The following is a 24316-nucleotide window of genomic DNA, read 5'->3' on the forward strand; positions in this document are numbered from 1 at the left end:
AGAAATATGTTTAGACTCCAAAGGAACATTAAATTGGTAGGTCCAAATCATTTAAATTTAAATCATTTGAATTGGAAAATATTTTGTTTTGACTTTATACTAATTATTATACATAGTTTCTTCTTAATTTTTTCAAGTTCCTTATGATTAGTTGGTTTATATCACTTTTCACACACAAAGGATAGGTACCTTTTTATACTTTTAGGGTGTCAATTTGCATAATAGATAAGAGCATGAGTTTTTCTGACCTGAATTTGAAATGTGACCCTAACACTTGTTAGCTAGCTTTGGGCAACTTATATAACTTCTCTGAGTCTTAGTTACTTCATTTGAAAAATAGAAATAATACTATCTCAAAAGCATAGTAAGAACTAAAATAAATCACATACCTAAAGTCCTTAGCACAATGCTCTACATATAATAATAGTAACATATATTATGTAACAGAGACCGTATGCAAAGGCACTTGAATCATCTTAGTTTATCTTCATAAAACTCTACGGGGGGGAAGTATTGTTAATCCCATTTTGGAGATTAGAAAACTTAGGCTCAGAGAGATTTACTGGTTTGCTCAGGTTTCCTTAGCTGTTAAGTCTGACTCCAAAGGGATACTTTTAACTAGGCTCTACTGCCTATACAGCATAGTAGGTACACAGTAAATGGTAGTTTTTTATTTTACTATTCTAGGTACCCCAATTAAAATATTAAAATTTAGCATTATCACATGTTTATATAGTATTCTAATAGTCCTTATTTGTTGTGGTAGTCTTTTTTAAATAATAAAGATTGTCAGAGGAGATTCAAAGAATACATGTTTTAAAGAATAAACTCTGAATAAAAGCAAGACATGTCTCCATGTATAATAGTGTTTTTACATGCGTGACAACCTGCTTTTTGTTTACAGGTTGGAGGTGCATTTGCTCCCCCTTTGAAAGATTTATGTAGATTCTTGAAAGAAAATTCAGAGTACGGAGTCGCTCCTGAATGGGGAGATGTTGTTAAACAGTCTGTGAGTATTTCATAAATGCCAAGTTCAACATCGTTTTAAAATTAACACATCATTTCGTTATTACTTGGATTAAATTTTAAGTTAAGAATCAACAAAATATTGCATGAACATGTGATGGTGCTTTGTAGTCCACATTTTTATTTTGCATTACATGTTACAAATGACTCAGATGCTTGCTGAGTCAGAAGAATTGGTATGTACTGATTTGTTTTTATTTTAATCTCTGAGATAGTATTTGAACAATGCCACAAAGAAAAATCAAAGATGTGGGAAAAGGAATATATAAAAGGATATTCATCATAGTATAGTAGTAAAAAAATTGGAAAATACTAATGGTCCGGCTTTATGTTGGAAAACTATGCATCTATTTTAAAAATTTATCTTAGAAGAACATCTGCGACAAGGGAGAAAGTTCACAGTATATAAATGGGGTAATAGTTAAACTCTTGGAATAGCGAAGCCTAACCATGTGGTAAATGCTAAATAAATAATAACTGTTATCTCTACAGGGATCCAAATGAAAAGGGGAGGTTATAAAACTGTTTAGTATGCTTCTAGTTTTTATTGTAGAAAGAGAGGTAAGGGGAGTTTTAGAATTTATATATGGTTATGTCTGCTTGGTGAAATTACGGATGGATTTTTTATTTGCATTTTTTGTTGTCATGTTTTCTGCAGTGAATCCTAATGTTTTTTAAGAGAATAAGTTGATCAATTCAAACCAAAATTTAAGAACAGTCCTATGAGAGTCTTTTAAGCCACTGTCAAGAGCTGAACTGTCACAAATGGTAGCCACAGGCATGAGTGGCTACTGAGTACGTGACATGTGGCCAGTCTGAATCAAGCATTGTGAGAGGAAAACACTGGCCTCGGATTTTGAAGACTTAGTTTGGAAAAAGAATGTAAAATCTCAGTTATTTTCATAGATTACATATTGAACTGATAATATTTTGCTTATATTCTGTTAAATAGAATATATTACTAAAGGTAATGTCTACTTCTATTTTACCTTTTTTAATGTGCCTACTGGAAAATTTTAAATTACATATGTGGCTTACGTTATGTTTCTGTTGGACAATGCTGGTCTAAAGGTTCTAAACCCTTACAGCTTCTACTTTTGAGCCCAAGAAAATCACAGGAAAATAGCATGGTTTGTTTTCCATTTTCCTGGACTTGAGGCTTCTCAGTCCGAAAGTGCCACTGCTATTCCGAGCCAGGTGATTCGCACCCATTCCCTGCCCCTCCCCTCTCCCCCCCCCCCCGCCCAGCCGTCGAGTATCTTTTCGGCTTGGCCGTATCCCTTATTTCAAAAGTGGTCGTCATGAGATTCAGATGAAACATCTCATTTTAGTCTTAACCTTTTACTTATTTCCTCTGTCCTTTCCTTTTGTTCTTCCAGATTAGAAGAGGGGCACTACTTTAGCCTTCTGGAGCATTTGGTGATATAAAGCATGTCAGGGTACGGGAGTAACCCTCATCAAAAAGTTTCTTTGGACCTTTTGTTTTCTAGAACTGTTCTACAAACGTATCCCTCCACAGTATTGAGGAAAGCTAGTGTGGCCTCTGCTCTCTCTGATACAATGAGAAGTGGAAGAGCTGTTTCAAGCCACACCTTAAAATGATGTCAAATTAGCTTCTCTCTTTTGTAATTTATTATATTTTATCATAAAGAAGAAATTTACGAATAATTAGCTGTTTTTAATAGGTTGTTTGCATCACAAGCTGGTGGCTAATGATTGTAGTATAGCTATTATTAGTGTGTTTTTTTGCTTTTTCTCAGGGCTTTCTTCCGGAAAGCATGTACGAACGAATTCTCACTGGTCCTGTGGTGAGAGAAGAAGTAAGCAGGCGAGGAAGACGGCCCAAAAGCGGAATTGCGAAGGCCGCGGCGGCGGCGGCTGCCACCAGCGTCGCGGGCAGTCCTCTGTTAGCCAATGGATTACTTCCAGGTATGGATCTCACAACTCTTCAGGCCTTACAACAAAACCTACAGAACTTGCAGTCACTGCAGGTCACCGCGGGGTTGATGGGAATGCCTGCCGGCCTTTCTTCTGGAGGAGAAGCTAAAAACGTGGCTGCCCTGTTCCCCATGCTGCTGTCAGGAGTGACGGGATTACCAAACCTGTTGGGCATGGGAGGGCTCCTGACAAAGCCTACAGACTCTGGAACAGAAGAAAAAAAGGGAAATGACTCTAAGGAGCTAGAAGGAAAAAAAGAAAGGACAGAGAGCCAAAACTCAGAGAATGGTGGAGAAAACTCTGTGTCAAGTTCTCCGTCAACATCCTCTACTGCTGCATTAAATACAGCTGCAGCTGCCAACTCGTTAGCTCTTAACCCACTGTTACTATCTAATATACTTTATCCAGGGATGCTTCTCACTCCAGGCCTTAATCTTCATATTCCAACTTTATCCCAGTCCAATACTTTTGATGTCCAGAAAAACAAAAACAGTGACTTAGGCTCATCTAAGTCTGTAGAAGTAAAGGAAGAAGATTCCAGAGGTAGAGATCAGGAGGACAAAGGGGGGACTGAACCAAGTCCTCTCAATGAAAACAGCACAGATGAGGGTTCAGAGAAAGCCGATGCTTCGTCTGGCTCTGACAGTACATCAGCGTCATCCGAGGATTCAGATTCTAGTAACGAAGACTGATTCCCGGACTACACTTAAATTATGAACTGATTTTGGATTTTTTTCTTTAATTATTAATTGTAAATACCCCAGTGTGGAGTGCATCAATAACTTCCTGACCGAACATTTCAGTTATTTGTTTAGAAGTGCAAACTGCTTTCAGAGACGTTTTGCATGTAATATTTCTTAAGATTCATAAGGTTCTGAACTCGTATGTACTATCAAATACATAAAGGTGTAAAATTACAACAAAAGGCATTATAATTTTGTTGGGGGTTAATTTTATGAAAATTATGCTCCATGAGAGTTGTATATTTAATATATTTGCAGTGAACACAGAATCCTTTATGCATATTACTGATTTAATTTGAATATAGTTTTACAGCCTCCTTGACACCTATAATTTACAGATCAAAACTCAGCAATAATTTGGGCAGCTAATGAATGTCATGAAAGCTGTAGAATCTACGTCACCATCCATTGCTTTAATTACACGAAAATGCTCTAGTGTTGCGATGCACTGCTGATGTTTCCCATTCAGGTACAAGTGTGTTTTCAAGAAGAAATAAGTTTCCCAATCAGCCAATTTAACTGGCTACCTGTTACCTCAGCTGAGTTAGTTTAGGAAGTTTACATTCGTTTCTAATTCTATACTTGTTTTCAGGGGTTTTTTAAACACGTCCTATATATCATGTTAATCTGGCAAGAAATATGACTTGCTTTTTGCTGAGCCTAACTCTGGTATCAGTAAAATTAAGTCATAAAGTAATCCTGTGTCATTTGACTTTGGCACCCTCTAGACATACTTAGTTTTAACTTTTCAAAGTCTGGCCTCCTATTAGAAATAATTATGTCTCAGATGAGTAATGTCTGTTTTTGGGGTTCAGAAAAGGCAAACTCATGAAATGCCACAGAAAAGAACTTCAGCATACTTCATGTAAAAAAAAAATTGTTTGTTTGCTTTCTTTGTGTAGATTTCAGTTTGTGTTTTATGTCATAGTAGTTTTCCAAAATTAACAGATAATAGTGGTAAAGTAATATGCAAATAGTCTAAATTCATCTTGAGTTTCTTCTAGGTGTAAGCAGACTAAATGTTGCCCAGAATCAGTGTTGGGTTATCAGTTTATATTAAATATACTGAGTTGCCCATTTTGAAAATGCACTTTGAATAATCTCAAAAAAATATACGAGTTATACCTGTAAACCACAAAATGAAGCCCAAGGCTTCCAATCAATTTCTTAGAGCTCTGTACCATGTAAAATTTGTCTGATACTTGATTTGTGATACAATTTCTCCTACTAAAGCTGCTATTATTCTGACAAGGCAGAGGTCAAGGTTCACTTTCATATATATTTAAAACAATTAGAACTGAATTGGACATAAAATACCATTTATAACTTAAAGAGAGATAAATGATAGCATTCTTCTGGTACTTGCATAAGTCAGTGATAAAGTTCGCAAGGGGATTCATTCAGGGGGGGAAAGTACCCCACTTCTCTTCCACAGAAAAAATAACTTCCAGTGTGTTTTGATGATAGAACTCTGTTGCTTTGTCATGAATTAAGCAATTATAATGGATTTTCCGAGATATTTACCAGTAAATTATGTTTCTGTATGTAAAAAACTAACCCCTTATTAGGCAGACAGTGTTATATGCATTTACCAAATTATGTAAGTTCCATTGGGATGGTATTGATTTTTGTATTTTCTCAAAATGATACTTTGAATTGATAGTCTTTTATGCAGTGTCTTAGCAATAGTCACTCTGATGCCCATCCAGGAGAAGTGGTGGTAATTCTGCATCATGAAAATGATATATGACACATTTAGTATCTTCCCTTTGCAGTATTGCACTTTTCTTTAACTAGAATACACCTATGAGATAGCCAAAGTTTTTCAAACACAGTGAACTTAGGTTGCCGGTGGAGTATTTCAACACCATATTTCCATTCCTTCACTCTACTTCTACCCACATGACCTTTATTCCTTTCTTTCCCCAATTTAAAAAAAAAAAAAAAAGGGAAAAAAAAGCCCTAGATCTTACCACTAAAATGTAATTTATATCAAATTTTATGAGATAAAATATTTTCCTAATTATGCTCAAATGAAGTTGGTTAACATCTTAGTGATTCTCTATGTAATAAGGCAATTGCAGTTTTCAAAGTATTAAGGCTAATATTAACTTTAAATATTCTCTTGGGTTTCGAAACACTTCTATTTATTATTGATCGGGGAAAAGTTGTCCAGCTATCAGGTTAAAAAAAATCCACGCGAATATGGTTGTGTAAAGTTAAGGGTTATAAGGGAAAAAATCAGTAGAATTACATAATACTAAAGTTGCAGTGAAAGGATTTCCAAGTATGTGTTGGTAGTTACTAAAAGAATTATAGCTGTTATTGCCTTGTATTTATAGCCCTTGTTTCAGGTTTCAGGATTCAAGTCTTAGTCCAATTTTTCTTTTGGACATTTGCAATATTTACCAGTTGTGTTTCGTGTAGTCTGAATTTGCTTTCTGTAGTTGAGCAAGCGTCTTAAAAAGTCATTTGTAATTTATTAAATTACTTTCTATGATGTTCTATAGAGCAAATGGAAGTTTAATTATTTTTTATTAAACATATTCTTTGACTACCCATGATGTCAGCCTCTGTACATGACAATACTTTTTGTGATTGAATTTATCTTATTCCAGTTGTGAAAGAAAACCATAGTCATAAATCTTTTAAACGGAAAGTATACTTTGGAAGAATTTTTGAAAGAGAGAATTTGGCAATAATTCTATCCACAATGTTATTATTTCCTTAGGTTTTCTTCCCCTAGACTTTTAAAAAAAATCCAGAAAGGCTCCGAAATATACCTAACCTCTTAAAGGAGTCCATTTGCAAGTCTGAAATCATTTTTCCCTTGGTCTTATAAGAGTCTTTCCCAGTTCATTGCCATTGTTGGTAGTGTTTTTTGTAAACGTGGAAATTTATTTTTCCTCTAATTACAAAAGTAAAACAGTGAAGTCTCAGTATACACTCATTTAACTTGAACACATTTAACTATACTTTTATGCTTAGAAAACCTTTTTTTCTTTTTTCATACAATATAGCATGTAAACACAAGCCAACTACTTCATCTAGTGCCCACCCAGAAGAACAGTAATCTACACCGATGCTGGAGGAAGAATTGGCAATGTTGGATGTTTTTGAGAGAAGATAATTTTATAAAATTACGTACTCTGTATCTTGTGAACTGTAGGAAGGAAAGACTGACATTTTACTACAGATAATCTTCATCTTTACAATAAATTTAGAACTTAATCATACATAAATGTAACTTCAGTACATAAGCTATTTATTTTTGAGTGCAGAAAAACACAGAAATATTTAAGTCATGCATAAACCCACCCTGAGAGACATACTGTTGGTATGGATTCCCAATCTTTTTTGTATGTTAGTTATATACATGTAGTGGGTGGCTTAGTGTCCTACAAAATTCCATGTCAACTGAGAACCTCAGAATATAATCTTATTTGGAAATAGGGTCTTGACAGATGTAATTAGTAAAGATGCTGTCATACTAGATCAGGGTGGGTCCTTACTCCAGACTGGTGTCCTCATAAGAAGAGGAGAGGACACAGAGACACAGGGAGGAAGGTCACACAACAGGCAGAGATTGGAGTGATGCAGCTAGAAGCCAAGGACACCACGGGTTGCCAGCAACCAGGAGAAACTAGACGAGAAGCATGGAACAGTCTCTTTCAGAGCCTCCAGAAGGAACCACCTTGCCAACACCTTGATATTGGACTTCTCGCCTCCAGAACTGTGAGAGAATAAATTTCTGTTGTTTTAAACCACCCAGTTCACAGTATTGTTATGGTAGCCCTAGGAAACTACTAATTTTCATATTAAATCAGTAATATATGGGGCATAATGGTTACTCTTCTGCCCTTGATATACTGACATAGGTCAGTATGTATCCTGCAATGTGAATTTAATACATAGTATTGGCCCATACACATGTAATTTATTTAACCATGTACTGAGAAATAGACATTTGGGTTTATATATGCATTTTTTTGCATCTATCCATAATTTCTTTAATCCTTCGAAGTGAAAATACTTTCTCTGTATTTAAAATTTTGATTTGTGTTGCCAAGTTTATAATGCCATTAGTAGCAATTTATACTACCATTAGCAGCATACATTTTTGAATGCTCATGTACCCCAAATCCTTACCAATACTGTGTATTGTCCTTTGAAATAATCTTTGCCAAATTAATAGGCAAAAATAACATCTTGATGAATTTTTAGATTCTTTTTCTTGGGAAAAAATAAGATACATATTATAGAGAATTGGGGAGGGGGCGGGGTGTAGGGAAAGCACAAAGTAAACAGCCCCATGACACTGAACGCTCAGAGATAAATTGTTAACTTTCAGGTCAGTTTTCTTTGCATCTACGTACTACATATTCTAATAAGAGTGGAGTTACACTGTATATATCATTTGTTGCAGTTTTTTTCATTTACAATATAATAATCTTTCCATGTCGCTATAGAATCTTCTAAAACATTTTTAAGGACTTTTTCGTTCTCATATATGGATACTTTATAATTTAATACCCAGTTATTGAGCCCCTACACACACACACATACACACATACACACACACATACACACACTCACACGGGGTTAAAGTCTCCTTGATGCACTCCAGTAGCTCCTTAAATTTTTTCATATTTACATTTGACAGTTACTTGTTCTGGGTCTATTCTACCCATGAGATCACAAGCTCTGTGAGAGGAGAGATCGTGCTTGTCTCATTCACAGCTGTATCATTGCTTGGCAAAGTACTTGATATATAATAAGCACTGACTAGACATTTGTTGAATATTTGGATAGAAGGTTAGTTCTCTGGCTAAATGAATGAATGGATGAGTGAGTGGATAATCAGACCCCAAGAACCAAACCTCTTAACCAATATTGATTTTTTTATTGAGATATAATTGACATATTACATTGTACTAGTTTTAGGTATACGACATAATGATTTGATATATGTATATATTGTGAAATGATTATGCAATAAGTTTAGTTAACATCCATCACCACACAGTTACACATTTTTTTCTTGTGATGAGAACTTAAGATCTCTCTTAGCAACTTTCAGATATGCAACACAGTATTGTCAACTGTAGTCACCATGCTGTGTATCACATCTTCAGAACTTATTTATCTTATAAGTTGGGAAGTTTGTACCTTTTGAGCACCTTCACCCGTTTTGCCCACCCCTGTCAACCACCAGTCTGTTTTCTATATGAGAGGTTATTTTTTGCTTATTTTTTTAGATTCCACATATGAGATCATACAGTATTTCTCTTTTTCTGAATTTCACTTACCATGATACATTCAGTGTCCATCCGTATTGTCACAAATGGCAGGATTTCCTATTCTATGGCAAATCACACACACACACATGCACAACACACACACCATGTACCACATTGTCTTTATACATTCATCTGTCAGTGAATGCTTTGGTTGTTTCCATGTCTTGGTTATTGTAAATAATGCTGCAATGAACATGGGGAGGAGACATCTTTTCAAGATAGTGATTTCGTTTCCTCTGGATAAATACCTAGAAACGGACTTGTCAAATTATATGGTAATTCTATTTTTAATTTTGTGAAGAACCTCCCTACTGTTTTCATAGTGGCTGCACCAATTTACATCTCACTAAGAGCACACAAGTGTTTTCTTGTCTCCACATCCTTGCCAACACTTGTTATTTCTTGTATTTTTTATAATAACCATTCTAACAGCTTTGAGGTGGTATTTTACCTTGGTTTTGATTTGCATTTCCCTGATGATTAATGATGTTGAGTACCTTTTCATGTATCTGTTGGCCATTGTATATCTTTGGAAAAATGTCTGTTCAGATCATCTGTCCATTGTTTAATGAGGTTGTTTTGCTTTATTTTTTTTTCTGTTGAGTTGTATGAATTATTTATATATTTTGTATAATAACCCCTTGTCAGATATATAATTTGTAAATACTTTCTCCCATTCTGTAGGTTGCCTTTTATTTTGTTGATGGTTTCCTTTGCTGTACAGAAGCTTTTTAGTTTGCTATAGTCCTAGTTGTTTATTTTAGCTTTTGTTGTCTTTGCTTTTGATGTCAAATCCAAAAATTAATTGTCAAGACCAATGTCAAGGAGCTTACCACCTATGTTCTAGGAATTTTATGGGTTCAGGTCTTATGTTCAAGTTTTAATCCATTTTTAGTTTATTTTTGTGTATGGTGTAAGATAGGGGTCCAGTTTCATTCATTTGCATGTAGCTGTCCAGTTTTCTCAACACCATTTATTGAAGAGACTATCCTTTTCTCATTTTATATTCTTGGCTTTTTTTTCTTGTAAATTAATTGACCACATATATGTGGGTTTATTTATCTGCTCTATTTTGTTGCATCGATCTATGTGTCTGTTTTTATGCCTGTACCATACTGGTTTGATTATTATTGCTTTGTAATATAGTTTGATATCAGGAAGTGTGATGCCTCCAGCTTTGTTCTTCTTTCTTAAGATTGCTTTGGTTATTCAGTGTCTTTATTTGTGGTCATGATTGATTTATTGAAACTCAGTCATTAACATCCATGCCCTCCACTCAAAGCAAGGCCTTCACTCACTGCTTGTTGGGCTTTAACTTGATATGCATTTCCAGCCATCTCAGGTACTGAGTTTGCAAGTACCCCTCACCCTAATAAGAGAAAGGAGAAAAAGAATTACCGACAGGTCATATGGTGACTCCAGTGTAAAGAAGAAACATTTTATAGCCTGAATGCAGGAAGGAAAAGAAAAAAGGACAAAAATGTTTAAAAACAGCAGTAAAAAGCAGATTGGGGTATATAGCCCAATATCTACTCCAACAAGCCCCATAAATATCGCCAGATCTTAATTGTTTATGATGACAGAAAAGGCTAAAAAGGCATGTTCTTTTTATTCCAGAATACCAAGTCTTCCCTGTGTATTAAATGTAGCTAATTGTAGTTTATACTGTTAATTGAATTTTTAGCAGGCAGATTCTCATTCAAAATAAATAAAGCAGGTTCAAGGGGCAGACCTACTTGGCTCATAGCGTTAGTCCATAACAGATAAGAATGCCTGACTGAAATCAATCACACAATGCCAGTTAACTTAGCTCCCAGCAAGAGACTGTTCACATACTTGGTGAAATTGGCTTTGGCCCTGCCAAAGTAGATAGCCTCCTAAAGTGGAAATTCAAACAAATGATTAGTTTTTGCTGGTAGCAACGCACCTTTTTAGAAAATATTTATTGGAAACATAAGCAAATTGCAAACACACTTGAAGCCACAATCTACTACCAGTCATATGATAACTCAATCTGAATGGAATTTAACACTTACTGCCTCACGATCACGGGCAATAAATTTAAATCTTGATGCGGCTGGGAATGCAAAGTGATAGAGCCACTTTAGAAAAGAATTTGGCAGTGTCTTATAAAGTTTAACATTTATTTACCTTAAACCCAGCAATACCACTCTCTTAGCTTGTTTGGGCATCTTTGCTCTGGGTGCCCATGTGCCCTTTTCTTGATGCTGCGTGTGGCTTTCTTATAAGGCTACCACTCCTATTGGATTAGGGCCTCACACTTAAGACCACATTTAACTTTAGCTACCTAATGAAAGCCTTATCACTAAGTACAGTCACATTAGGGGTTAGGGTTTTAACATGAACTTGGGCTGGGGGGCGGGGGAAAGGACAAAGTTCAGCCCAGAGTACACTCAAGTATCTATCCAAGAGTAATGAAAACTTGTATCACACAAAAGCATACACATCAGTGTTATAGTAGCTTTTCTCATAATCACAAACACCAAACACTGGAAACAACCCAGATGTTTTTAACTGGTAAATGGATACATGTTGGGACGTTCATGCAGTAGCTATGACTACCAATAAAAGAACAAAGAACTGACACATGCAGCAACTTGGATGAATCTGAAAGGCATGTTAAGTCGAATGAAGCCAGAATCAAAGTCTACATAGTGTATGATTACCTTTACGCGGCATTTTGGAAAAGAGGGGTAGCTGGGGACAGAAAACTGATCAGTAGTTGCCAGGGGATGTGTGAGGAGGGGTTTATACTGCAAAGGGACACTGGGAAACAGGTTGATGGAAATGTATATGTTGATTGTGGTAGACATTTCTTTTTAAAAATTCATAGAAGTGTACACGTAAAATAGTTTTACTGCATGCAAATTTTACCTCAATGAATCTGACAAAAGGATACCTGAAAAAATTAATTTGCCACATACATTTTGATAAAATACTAAACCAAGAAAGGACTTTCAAGCACAAAACATTAGGATAAAACTTCGTTGGGATAGAATGGGAATATGAGGTAAAGAAGAAAAAGGAATGATATAAAATTTCTAGTTAAAAGTTTTGTAAGTGTATTTTTAAAGTGGATTATAGTGTCAAATTATTGAGTGCTGACTTTGAAAATAGACATTAACAAGCAGCATATTTTAATAAAATACATATTTGATGTTTTATGACCCATCAATTTTACTTCAGTTACATTGTTTTACTAAAAACAGTAAAGAGAATTTTATCTCAAAAACAATTCAAATTTTTTTGATGATGGAAACAAAAATAAGCAATATTTTAAAATTTAGTATTCCTCACCTAAGTACAGGAATATCTTATAAACTTATTTACAAATATTTATAAAGCAGTTGTAGTCAACTTCTGTTCCTTGATCACCTTAAATCAGCACTGATAGAGCAAATCCTACCCTAATTACTGTGACTTTTTTTTTTACAGAGTTTACGACTAGGGTTTCATGGTCTCTCAAAATTGTTCCTGAGGCATCTTGTTATCTTTCTGGTGTTCCTTCTCTCCTACCTCCAGGTTTCCTCCCCATCTTCCCTGCTCCTATTAAAGCTTCCCTACACTCTTGCTTTTGTCCCAATATTTCTTCTCGGTTTATTTTACAAGCCTCACTGAGCAATGCCTTTTGGCTTCTCAAGCATGAAAATATTTTATACTATACCTATTTATAAATCAAAGATTGGAGATAAAGTGATTCGAGCCTTTATACATGAAAAGAAAGCAAAATAAAAGAATAAAGGTAAGCCAATTGGGTGATTGAGGATAATACAAATAAAGACACTGACAGCGAATGTATACTGGCCCAACGGTGGGAGAAGAAATTACTGCTTTAAAAAAATCAATAATTATGTTAAAGACGCAAGTAAAATTTAACTTAGTAAAGAACTAGAAATTAGGAGCGACGCTGAAAATGAACTTTGGCGGACAGCCCCTTTGAAATCCTTATTTTGCCGATAAGAACACAGGGGTGATGGGGATTCCTTCTCGGGACATCTTGGACATTCAACCTCCACATGAAACTAATGTGTTTTGGCTGTTTTTCTTCACTAGAGCCCAGCTGGATGGTCTTAGGACGGAGCGCTACTTAAAATGTAGAGAAGCCGCTTTTATTTCAGCCCAGAGAGAGACTACAAGAGTTCATTTTAAAATTTTTTTTAATTAATGGTTTTTGATCCCCGTGGGCCTCCGGCCCGGACTACATTTCCCATCAGGCCCTGCTCAGAACTACGGGTGCCTGCGTGAAGCCAAGCGTTGTTAGCGGCAGCGCAGTCGCCGTATAAGCGGCCGACGGGCGGGCGCTTCGCGGTTTGAATGGCTACGGGCCCGAGCCCTCAGCTCACCTGAGGACCGGCCGGCCAGGGTGCGCTATGCCATCGGGAGGCGACCAATCGCCGCCGCCCCCGCCACCCCCTCCGGCGGCGGCAGCCTCTGAGGAGGAGGACGAGGACGGCGAGGCGGAGGACGCGGCGCAGCCGGCCCGGTCGCCGGCCCCTCAGACGCAGCAGCGGTTCGAGGAGCTGTGCAGCCGCCTCAACATGGACGAGGCGGCGCGGGCCGAGGCCTGGGACAGCTACCGGAGCATGAGCGAGAGCTATACGCTGGAGGTGCGCCCGGGGCGGGGCGACGGGCGTCCCGGGCCTAGCCGCCCGCCCGCCGCTGCGGGACTGCGCCCCTCCGAGCCCGTCGGGCGCCGCGCGCGGGGCTGCAAACCGGGGAGGGGCGGGGGTCCTGTCTGCGCGCCGCGGCCCTGGAAGCCCGGCTTTGCCAACGCTCTCCGCGGCCCCGGGGGCGAGCCGGCCTCGCTGCTCTTCGCTCTCGCGTTCCGCCCGGGGGACGCCTCCTGCCCTAAAGTAGCACCGCCAGGCCGGGCCCACGATGACAAAATCGCAGCCACCTGGTCGGCAGAACAGGTGCAGGGGTCAGGGCCTTACGGGGAGGGGGAGGGGCCTGCTGCCCTCGCACCGGGCTTAGCCCGGTTTCGGGATTCCAGCCTTCTCGTTCGGTCCTTTTCCTCCTGCAGCGCGTTGCCTCCGCCCAGGCGTCGCGTCTCTTTGCAGAAACGCGTCGTTAGGTGTCGGGCTGTGTTCACGTACGTGTGTGCACAAGAGGCATTTTCTCCAAGGCTCAGGAAATGGGCTTTTTGCCTCTCTGGTCACAGACACACGCCCCTGTTTGCCACTAGGATGTCAGGACCGCGATGACCTTGAGCACCTTTTGTTTCCCCTAGATACTACACGGGACTCTTATAATAAGTCAGTGTCTTACAGGTATGCTATGTCCCTTTCTTCCGACGCGACTCGCAGATGAGAAAAAATGGTCTTTCTAGCCAGTGAGGCTCAGCTCTGTAGGCACCTCCCCTTTCTGGGCCAATGGGAAGTGACACGGAAGTCTGGGTGGTTGTTTATCAGCTGTTTCATTGCCCGTGTGTGTAGCATTTAAACAGGAAGCCACATGATTTTCTTAAGTTGTTTTACAGGTTATGGAAAGAGTAGGGCAGATAGGCTCAGAATGGGAAGACCTAACCAAAGTATTTAACTATAATAGAGTATTTTTGCCTATATGTCACTTAAGATCATTTTTTTTTAGTTATTCTTCCATTAATAGGATTTTAATTCTGTTCCTTCTCCATTGTATCTACAGGAGGAAAATAAAAAGCTAGTACTATACTGCCTTTAGAACCTGACAGACGTAGGTGACTTTGGACAATTAACCACCTCAAAACTCTATTTTGTGATATGTAAATTTGAGAGATTTGTAGCTACCCTCATAGAGTTGTTCTTCTGAAGGTTAAATACGGCAAAATGTGGTTCCTGGCGTATAAAGCACACATATGGACAGCGTGCAGAGTCTGCAAAGCTCTTTCTTATACTTAGGTGATCTGGCTGAATAGGCCATGTTCTTGTTTATTTCGCAGTGGTTCCTGTGGTCAGGCAAAGAGAAGGATTCTTTTTTTGGTGATGGGCATAAATGCCTCCAAATAAGCTCTTGTCTTACCCTCAGGATAATCCTGTAAATCAGATTACTGTACATTTGAGGTATTTCAACTCAGAGGTGAAGTCACATGACATCCAATGTTATGTAAACAAGTGACAAATAAGAGATGGTTAGTAAATTATTTTTGAAAACGTGTTTGTTTACTCAATTTCTGGCCTATGGAGCTTATAGTTAGGTATGCTATAAGGTAATGCGATGTTTCATGCCGAATACTGGTTGCAGTGTTTTATGTCTTTTGATTTCTTCTATTTTCTGTGTTGCATACTTGTAATTCATTCAGTTCTCACAGTCCTCAGATAAGAAAATCAAACCTCTGTGACTGTTAAGTATTTTGCTCAAGGTGTTCTACTCCCATGTTGGGACTCTAATGGTACATGTCTTGAGAGAGAGCCAGGTGGAGTCTGTATTGCCTTTTATGATATTGGAAGTTAACAAAGCATCACTTTTATTACCTGTGCTGTTGGTTGAGACATTTCAAAATGAGGGAACACAGACTCCTGCCTCTCAGTGGCAGAAAATCAAAGTCGAATTATAAGATGAGCACATGGGATAGGGCCATCATTGAAAATACAGTTTCCCACAAACATAAATATCACTTTCGATTTAAACATAAGAATTTTTTTATATTGAAATACATATAGCTCATTAGCTAAACATCAACTTTCCTTTATTTTACAGGGAAATGATCTTCATTGGTTAGCATGTGCCTTATATGTGGCTTGCAGAAAATCTGTGCCAACTGTAAGCAAAGGGACAGTTGAAGGAAACTATGTATCGTTAACCAGAATCCTGCGATGTTCAGAGCAGAGGTAACTATGTTAGAGTTTGAAAAGTAGAGTGTGACTGACATGAAAGCTCATAAATCATAGTGGTAGTAAGAATTCTCTTTGTTCATCATTTTCTGAGCATTTGTACCTATAGAGTGCTGAATTCTGAAGCTACGTCATGGTTTTCCTTGACCACGTCTAAGGTAGTATCCATTATAGCTTACTTCCTTGGCGAAAAATGTTTAAACTTTAATGTATTAGGCACTTGTATGAAGAGTTTACTATTAAAGGTTGTGACTCATCTGTAATATTGGAGAATTCAAAAGGGGTATTAAAAACTTTAGGAAACATTCTAGATTGAAAAGGTAGATAAACTATTACATGATATTAAATTTAGCACCACATGCACAGGACATATCTTAATATATAGAACGTGTAAATACTTGTAAGTTTTCTATTTGGAATATAAGCACCACTATTATAGTCAGTTCTAGAAAGGGTCAAATAATACTTTAAATAAGAGGCAGAAATTGCTTTTACCATCTGTTGTGCAATTGAATTGATTACATTTATTATTTGTGCCGCGGGTAGATTTTCTCTGACTTAAGAAAGATTGGTGGAAAAAGGATCTTGGATATTGGGCATTTGGAGGGTAAATACCTATGTCACAATTTATGGACCTAATGATTTAAAAGATCACTATTAGAATAATTAACAAGAAATTTAATATTTCAGCTATAGTTTATTAACGTTGAACTCCATCCTGAGTTCAAAGAACAAGCCTAAGAACAAGAGGCCGCGCATAAAGAGTTGAACACATGGTCTGTAAACCTGGAGAAGTGGACTTAAATAAGGTGCAATAGTATAATCATTACAAAGACGAAAGTAGACGAAAGTAGAGGCAGAGTAATTCAGTTAAGTGACAAGGAACTTTAGAAACAAACGTCAGCTTATGGAATCATTATGAACTATAGCAAATAAAACTTATCTAACATTTTAATGCGAGTAATACAATCCTAGGCTTCACTTTTATTTCCATTTCAAAAATTCAAATTTATCTTTAAATTTTATCTATAGTTTCAGATTATTTACTTTTCTGTCATAATAGACTAAATGGATTAAAAACAAACAGCTGGTTGGGAAAAGATATTTACAATACACGTAACTGACATAAGATCAGTAACAAAATTATAAAGAACTAACAAATGGTTAAATAAATGACAAATGGTTACTGAAAAATGGGTAGCAAATATGATTTCACAAAGGACAAAACTCACATAGCCAATAGGTAGGTATAGGTGAAGATGTTCAACCTCATTAGTAATCAAGGAAGTTCAAAGTAAAAACCAGATAACATTTTATTCTCATTGGATTGGGGAAATTTGAAGTCCGATAATGCCAATTTTGGTCATTATGTAAACAAACAAGAACTCTATTGCGGGTGTACGTTGGTAAGAGTATAAATTGGCACAACCACTTTCGTGAGAAATTCGCAGTGTCTAGTAAAGTTGAAAATGCATATTCTTTACTCAACGGTTCTACTTCTTGAGGTACTTCCTGAAGAAACTCTTACATACATGTTTAAGAATGTGTTCATTACAGCACGTTTGGTTATAGTGAAAAATTAGATACTGCAATTTTGATTAGCTGGGGAATGAATGCAAAAAATCATGGTAGTTCATGTGAAGGAATATTTTTAGCAATTAAAATGAATATATTAGATTTGCACACATCGACATTAATCTCAAACAAGAAGAAGCAAGTTGCAGAATGCTACTTACAATGATACCATTTATTTAAAACTTTAAAATCACACATCCAAAAGATAGTGCTTACTGTTTATGGATATATATATCCATATAGTAACTACAGGTAAGTAGTTCTATATAAAAACATGAATGGGAAAGATTCGGACTAACTTTGTAACGGTGGTTATCTTTGGGGAAGAATAGTGGGGAGTGGAATGGGGAGGATGCAAATGGAAGCTTTGGCTGTTTCTGTAGAACCTGAAGCAAACATGGCTAAATTCAGTATGTTAATATTTGTTAGACCCGGCAATGGAGTACATGAATGTTGGTTACATTACTCTGGTCAATTATTTTGTATGTTTATATATTTCATAATTTTTTAAAAACCCTCAGGAAAGCTCAGAAAAAAGATTAGGAAAATATTGAAGAGGGAATTTTTCACTCAAATGGCCTACTTTATAATCAGCTTTTTGTCCTGGTTCTACAGATATGCTTGCCGCATAGGCCGAAGGGTAGGGTGACCTCGAGAGTAACTAAAGACTCATCCTCCCCCTTTTGCTTGTTCTGTCTAGATAACAGATGTATTGCCTAAGTTCCTGTTTGAAAATCTCACACACTGTAACTGTCGGTAGCCCATAGCAACTCCTGCTCTATAACCGCCTGAGGACAAATTAACCAGTCAGCCCATGACAGCTGTAAAACTGTAACTCTGCGGATAAGCCCTATAAAAGTAAAGTTGCCCCTGAGCTCGGGGCTCAGATCTTCAGAGCAGTAGCTCTTCTGGGACTGACAGCATAATGAACCTGAGTTCTCCAGCTCTCCAAGTGATGCTTGCTGTCTTGCCAGTCTGATTATTCTGCAACAATATGAGAAGTCAATTTCTAAGAGATTAAGCTAATCAGAGGCATGAATTGTGATTTTATATCACTGTCTAAAAGTAGTTTAGTGAGTTCATTCTTATTTACTTTTAATTATCTATAGTTGTGTACTTGTGTTAATTATGAAAAATCTTTTTTTATTTTTAATATCAGCCTAATTGAATTTTTTAACAAGATGAAGAAATGGGAAGAGATGGCAAATCTACCCCAACATTTCAGAGAACGTACTGAGAGATTAGAAAGAAACTTTACCGTTTCTGCTGTAATTTTTAAGAAATATGAACCCATTTTTCAGGACATTTTTAAATATCCTCAAGAGGAGCCACCTCGTCAACAAAGAGGAAGAAAGCAACGGTATGACTTTATATTTGTTAGTCAGGAATACACATTTGTCCATCTGCTAGATTTTTGATTCCTCAGTTTTTTCCTTTAAGTTTATTTTGCTAGTCTTAAAAACCAATTGTGATTTCATAAATATACATTTTTTCTTTCTCCAAGAGCTTTCTTTTAATAATAATTTCTTTTCATTGCATGTTAGCCATGAAGAGTTTGGCTTTTGTATTGTAAAATGCATGAAATCTTTGTTTAGATAAACTTTCTTTTTTTATTTAACTAAACAAATTATAAAAGTCAGACCTTAGATGTTTTCACCAAATAGCAACCTTGGGTATAGAATTTGACTACTTAATTTTCTATTATTGACTATATTTGACTATTTTTGTCATTTTCTATGCATGGTAATTGTTATTAAATATTTCTGTTATTTGACTTTTCTGTCAAACTGAGTGCTGAATAATTCTCCTGAAGTGGCTTCTTTATGTATTTTGATGTTTACAAACAATCAAAAGTAGAGAAATTGGAATGAGGAAAGAATAGAGGAGCTGAAACTTATAAATTTGTTATTTCTGATCATGTCTGCAAAGTCAATAAACTTACTTTGACTCAATGTTTTCCATTTTTTCTGATAGATAAGGGCAGTTATGGGATACAAATTCCCTACCTTTATCACAAAAGCTTTTTTATAAAGTAGAAATGGAAATTTGTTCCTAAAAGAGAACTAGAAAAATGTTGACAAGAAAAATGGGGGAAAAGGAGGATTATAATTGAATGAATAACGTTCTTTCAATATAAAAATTTTCCCGAATTGTGAAAGATGTTTACAGTAAGCGAGTAGCTTCTAAGAACAAAACAGACTCTACCTTTTTATGTAGTTGACCCCACTGATACAGAAGCAGCTGGTCTAGTTTGCTTGCAGTTTTGGGGAACTGACTATTTAGAATTAAGTATTCTAAAGTTTGGATGCAACTTTCTTCTGAGTCCCAGTGAGGGTGATGTGATCATTTATATAGAAAGACACAGAATATCTTCTTTCTTTGGTGTATTGTAGAAAATCATTTCAGATTATACTTACTTTGATGCGTATTAGGGTATGTGTACTAATCTAATTAAGAAAATGGCAAGAAAATTTATGTTTAGATCACCCTGTATACGTTTTATTACTACTTTTGTTTGGCTAATAATAATAATGAATAACATTTACTGAGCATTTATGGGGCAGGGACTCTTCTAAGATTTAAACATATATTACTTAATTTAATCTCTATGACAAGTTTATGAGGGTTGATACTATTGTTACAGGTGGTTTGGGAAAATAAGCCCTTGACAGGTTAAGTAATTTGGCCAAGGTCACACAGCTAATTTGAAACTCAAGTAGTTTGCCTATAGAACCCATATGCTTAACCATGACTCTATCATGTATCTCATACACAACAGTTGGTGAAAGTTTGTCACTGAACATTTATTGAGAATTTACTGTGTAAAGTATTTTGTTAGGTATTATGTAGGATTCAAGTATTAAAAAAAAATCCATCATCACTGTCTTTTGAGAGCTTAGGTATAGTAGGGAGAGGAGGCATATAGAAATGCAAAAGCTAATAGAAATGTGGGACTTATGAGGCAGAAATAAACCACTGTATGAGCCAGTCAGGTAAGCTTCTATGGAATATGTATAAATAGGTCTTCAGTGATGGGTAGGAATTTGATAGGTGAATTTGGAGATACGGAATTCTCCCCTTATCCAAAGTTTCGCTTTCTGCGATTGCAGTTACCCACATTCAGTTGTGGCCCGAAAATATTAAATGGGTCTATGACCATGCCACCCTGAACGTTCCTGATCTTGTCTGATCTCAGAAGCTAAGCAAAGTCAGGCCTGGTTAGTACTTGGATGGGAGACCACCTAGGAAGACCAGGTGCTGTAGGCATAAAATATATATATATATTAAATGGAAGATTCCAGAAATAAAGAATTCATAAGTTTTAATTTACATGCTGTTCTGAGCAGCATGATGAAATCATGTTCCGTCTCACTCAGGACATAAATTGTCCCCTTGGCTAGAACATCCATGCTGTATACGCTCCCTGCCCAGTAGTCTGTAGTAGCAGTCTCGATTATCAGGTCGACCGTCAAGGTTTCACAGCTTGTGTTCAAGTAATCCTTAACCCTGTTTTATTTAATAATGGCCCCAAAGTGCAAGAGTAGTGATGCAGGCAATTTGGGTATGCCGAAGAGAAACCGTAAAGTGTCTCCATTAAGTAAAAAGGTATGTATGTATAAGAAAAAACATAGTATATATGTAAGGTTATATGTAGAGAGAGCCTTCTGTGCAGAGGATAAAGAATGAAGACACTGAAGCAGCAAAGCAAGACGAAATTTGGCTGAGCAGGTTAAGTTTGTTCTAGAGTGCTCACATTATAGAGCCAGTTTGTAGAGTGGCTGGAGTGTTGAGCTAAAAAGTTTGACTCAATCTTGCAAGCAGGCATTAAAACTAGTTTATCATGTGCCTATGGTAGGGAGTCTTTTTAAAGCAAGGCACTGACATTTACTCCTTGCCATGGACTGGTAAGAATAATCTTTTAGCAGATAAAGAGACTAAGGCAGATGGAGAGCAAGAGTACCTAGCTAATGACAGTTGTCGAAGCTAAACCCCAGTCTCCTGATTTCTTTTTTCAAAGTACCTTGTTAGAATAAGGCTATTGGGCTGTGGAGACAACAAAGGTCTTATTTAAACTTCGGCAGAGGTTTTATAGAAAAGCCAAGCTTAAAACCGTTCCAGAACTCTCTTTAGTAGACAGTGTGGCAAAATACAACAGGTACTCATAATGAAAGAAGTATAAGAATTATAGGAAGCTCAGAATTTACATTACAGAGTCCTTTTGTGACTTGGTCTAATCTGGAATGTTTTTAGAGAGGAAGGGTTTACAGTTCATTGGCTATGATAGAGGGAAAAAAAACTAGACTGTAGGCATGAGTCTTAAAGCAGCATGAACCTTGCTGAAGTCACCAAAAGAGCTATTGTTAATTTTCTTCTACCTTACCTGCCTTGACCTCAAAAAGCTTTTTTTTTTCCTTTCCTACGCCCACAGCACCTGGTCTTCCTAGGTGGTCTCCCATCCAAGTACTAACCAGGCCCAACCATGCTTAGCTTCCGAGTCAAAAAGCTTTTGTATTTCTTCAGAATTTTCTTCTTTCCAAGATGAGCTTTTTCCCTGGTCCCCAGCTATTTCCTTACCAATATTTGGTTGGTGAAGAACTTGGACATTTTCCACATGAAGTGAATCTGTTCTCCCTCTAACTGGGTTCTGTTTCTCACCTAATTTACAGTCATTTGTGATGTCTTCTTTAATTTTTCTGTTACCTCATGATTTTTTCTCTCCCCCAAAGGCGACAGCCCTGTACTGTGTCTGAAGTTTTCCATTTTTGTTGGGTGCTTTTTATATATGCAAAAGGTAAGAAAAGAGTAATATTTATTTAGATATTAGTGTATTTAAATGTTTGGGTCCTACTTCTGTCAACCAATAATGTGTATCAGAAAAAGATTCTCACTGAAAATTTCTGAAGGGTTTTAGTCTCCGATTCTTTTCTAAGTATTGCCTTTTCATAAAAGTCTTTTGAATTTCTTTACAATATCCCAAACTCTTATTAATTGGAAAATTTTTTAATTTTGTTCTTACACAGCATCTTTTCCACTTAAAGCTATTCTTCTCAATTATAGGCTGAAAACACATTAGTATGTCTATGCTTATATCTTGAGCTGTATTTTTCATGAGACAAGTCTTAGTTAAGTGGGACTGATCATTCTCAGAGTAGTTCAGATTACTTTTTGCATCTCATTCAGGTAAATATACTTGATCAAGTGGCTTTAGATATAATTTATTTTCTCTCCCTTTTTTCTCATTTCATGTAACATCCCCAAGGTCTGCATTCAATGAAATAAGATTTTTCTTACTTTTTTGGTCCTCTCTATATTTCTATGTAGAATTGATTCTTAGTAATCCAAAGAAGAAAAAAAAGTACAGTTATGTAAGTTGCATAGCTTTTTCTAGAGTCTATATGGAATGCGTTCACCCAATAAAATGCAAAGTTGAAATCAAAGAATTATAGAGCTAGAAAGATTTTCATAAATATAAAAGATTTTCATTCTTAGAGCAACTAGTCCAACTTATGTACTTTAAAATTAGGTCACCGAGGCCCAGAAACTAGCTGCTAGAAACAGCTAGGATTTCCGGTCTCCTCGTTCTTAATTCCATACTGGACATGGAGGCCTTCCAGCAAGGATATGTCACTCCATTGGCCTTGGGGTTCGATTTGTCTCATTATAGCTAACCAGTCGAGAGTTCATCCTTCCTTCCCTGAGCTGCATGCTTGATTGAAAAGAAAAATCGTTCTTCTGTCAAAAATATGCTGTTAGATATTTTGCTTTCCATCACACTGGCATGTTTCTTTAGTGGAGATAAAGATTATCAGCGGTCCCCTACCTTTTTGGCACCAAGGACCCGTGCTCCTATGAGAATCTAATGCCTGATGATCTGAGATGGAGCTGAGGCGGTGATGCTAGCTAGCGCTGTGGAGTGGCTGCAGATACAGATGAAGCTTGGCTTGTCCACTGCTCACCTACTTTGCGGCCTGGTTCCTAACAGCCTATGCATGGGTACTGTACTGTTCTGCGGCCTGTGGATTGGGGACCCCTGGGTTATATGATCAGTGGCAGGAAATAAAGAAAAGTTTAAGAATATATAAACTGTTTTCATAGTGACTGCTACACTTGCTGCTGCTTGTAACTTGCTATGGCTGGAATTATACATATATTTTGTCATTTGATTGTGGGAGGTATGTTTGACTTCTAGGATTTTTATCTGTTTTGTACATGTCTTTTATGACGTGTAATTGGGAGTAAATGTACCTTATAAATTATTATTTTATTGTCCTTATGTAGATTTTGGTCTCAAATGATCAACTGGGGTAGCATTTTTTTTTCTCTGCAGTTAACTTAGTGTTTGAGCTTTATCTTATTAATTCAGTCTGTAACGACTGAATCAAGCACTATGATTTTTTGTGATTCACTAGGATCTTTCTAATAGAGCAGTTTAATCGGTTTTATTCAGTTCTTGGTTTAGTTATTTGGAGGGAGGTGTACTCTAACCACCTTTCTCATGACTTTCTGTGCAGCATATGGGCATTCCTGATAATTTATCATTTTATGAAATTTATCATTTTTTTGTTTATTTGTTGACTTCCTATGGCAAATACACACCAGTGACAAGTTTGGGCTTGTCCTCATGAGGGGCTTTGTGGCCTGAAGACCAATTGGTGCCACTCCCTGTTTTGTTTGAGATCCCACTCTCTTTCCTGATAAATAAGCTAACTTTGGAAGTTAAACAGGTTATCTTTGTTGATTGAAAAATGAAATATCTCACAAAGTGAGATTTATTTCTAAGCTATGTTGGGACAGTCCTGGAGTTTAATTTAAATTAGATTCTAAGTTTTAGGGGAATTTCAGCTTTTTGTTAGATGTTACAGTACTGCAGGTTTTTTTCCTTCTATGGCAAGTACACACCAGT

At 36.9% G+C, this 24316-nt stretch overlaps 2 protein-coding genes and 1 pseudogene across 16 annotated transcripts in view; all 3 read left to right on the forward strand.

Moving 5' to 3' along the window:
- Window positions 1-6954, forward strand: part of CHD9 (chromodomain helicase DNA binding protein 9) — a 102747-nt gene extending 95793 nt beyond the window's left edge. For 11 of the 13 annotated variants that reach the window (XM_039880864.1, XM_039880866.1, XM_039880865.1 and 8 more), the window contains 2 exons: window positions 905-1009; window positions 2787-6271. In XM_039880864.1, the coding sequence (XP_039736798.1) occupies window positions 905-1009; window positions 2787-3656 (975 nt within the window). In that variant the 3' untranslated portion in view covers window positions 3657-6271. Of the gene's footprint in view, window positions 1-904; window positions 1010-2786; window positions 6272-6727 lie in introns of those variants that run through there. The other 2 variants (XM_039880868.1, XM_039880871.1) reach the window with 1 other exon arrangement.
- A 6330-nt stretch (window positions 6955-13284) lies between these two features.
- The window catches only part of RBL2 (RB transcriptional corepressor like 2), a 57541-nt gene continuing 46509 nt past the window's right edge, over window positions 13285-24316 (forward strand). For 2 of the 3 annotated variants that reach the window (XM_039880880.1, XM_039880879.1), the window contains exons 1-4: window positions 13319-13635; window positions 15704-15834; window positions 18572-18772; window positions 22140-22204. In XM_039880880.1, coding sequence (XP_039736814.1) covers window positions 13399-13635; window positions 15704-15834; window positions 18572-18772; window positions 22140-22204 — 634 coding nt within the window. In that variant the 5' untranslated portion in view covers window positions 13319-13398. Of the gene's footprint in view, window positions 13636-15703; window positions 15835-18571; window positions 18773-22139; window positions 22205-24316 lie in introns of all 3 variants that reach the window. The other variant, XM_039880878.1, reaches the window with a different exon arrangement.
- On the forward strand, window positions 20561-20679 carry LOC120617474 (uncharacterized; annotated as a pseudogene).

This window comes from Pteropus medius, unplaced genomic scaffold, assembly GCF_902729225.1.
Source record: "Pteropus medius unplaced genomic scaffold, Ma_sr-lr_union100, whole genome shotgun sequence".
NCBI classification, from domain to species: domain Eukaryota; kingdom Metazoa; phylum Chordata; class Mammalia; order Chiroptera; family Pteropodidae; genus Pteropus; species Pteropus medius.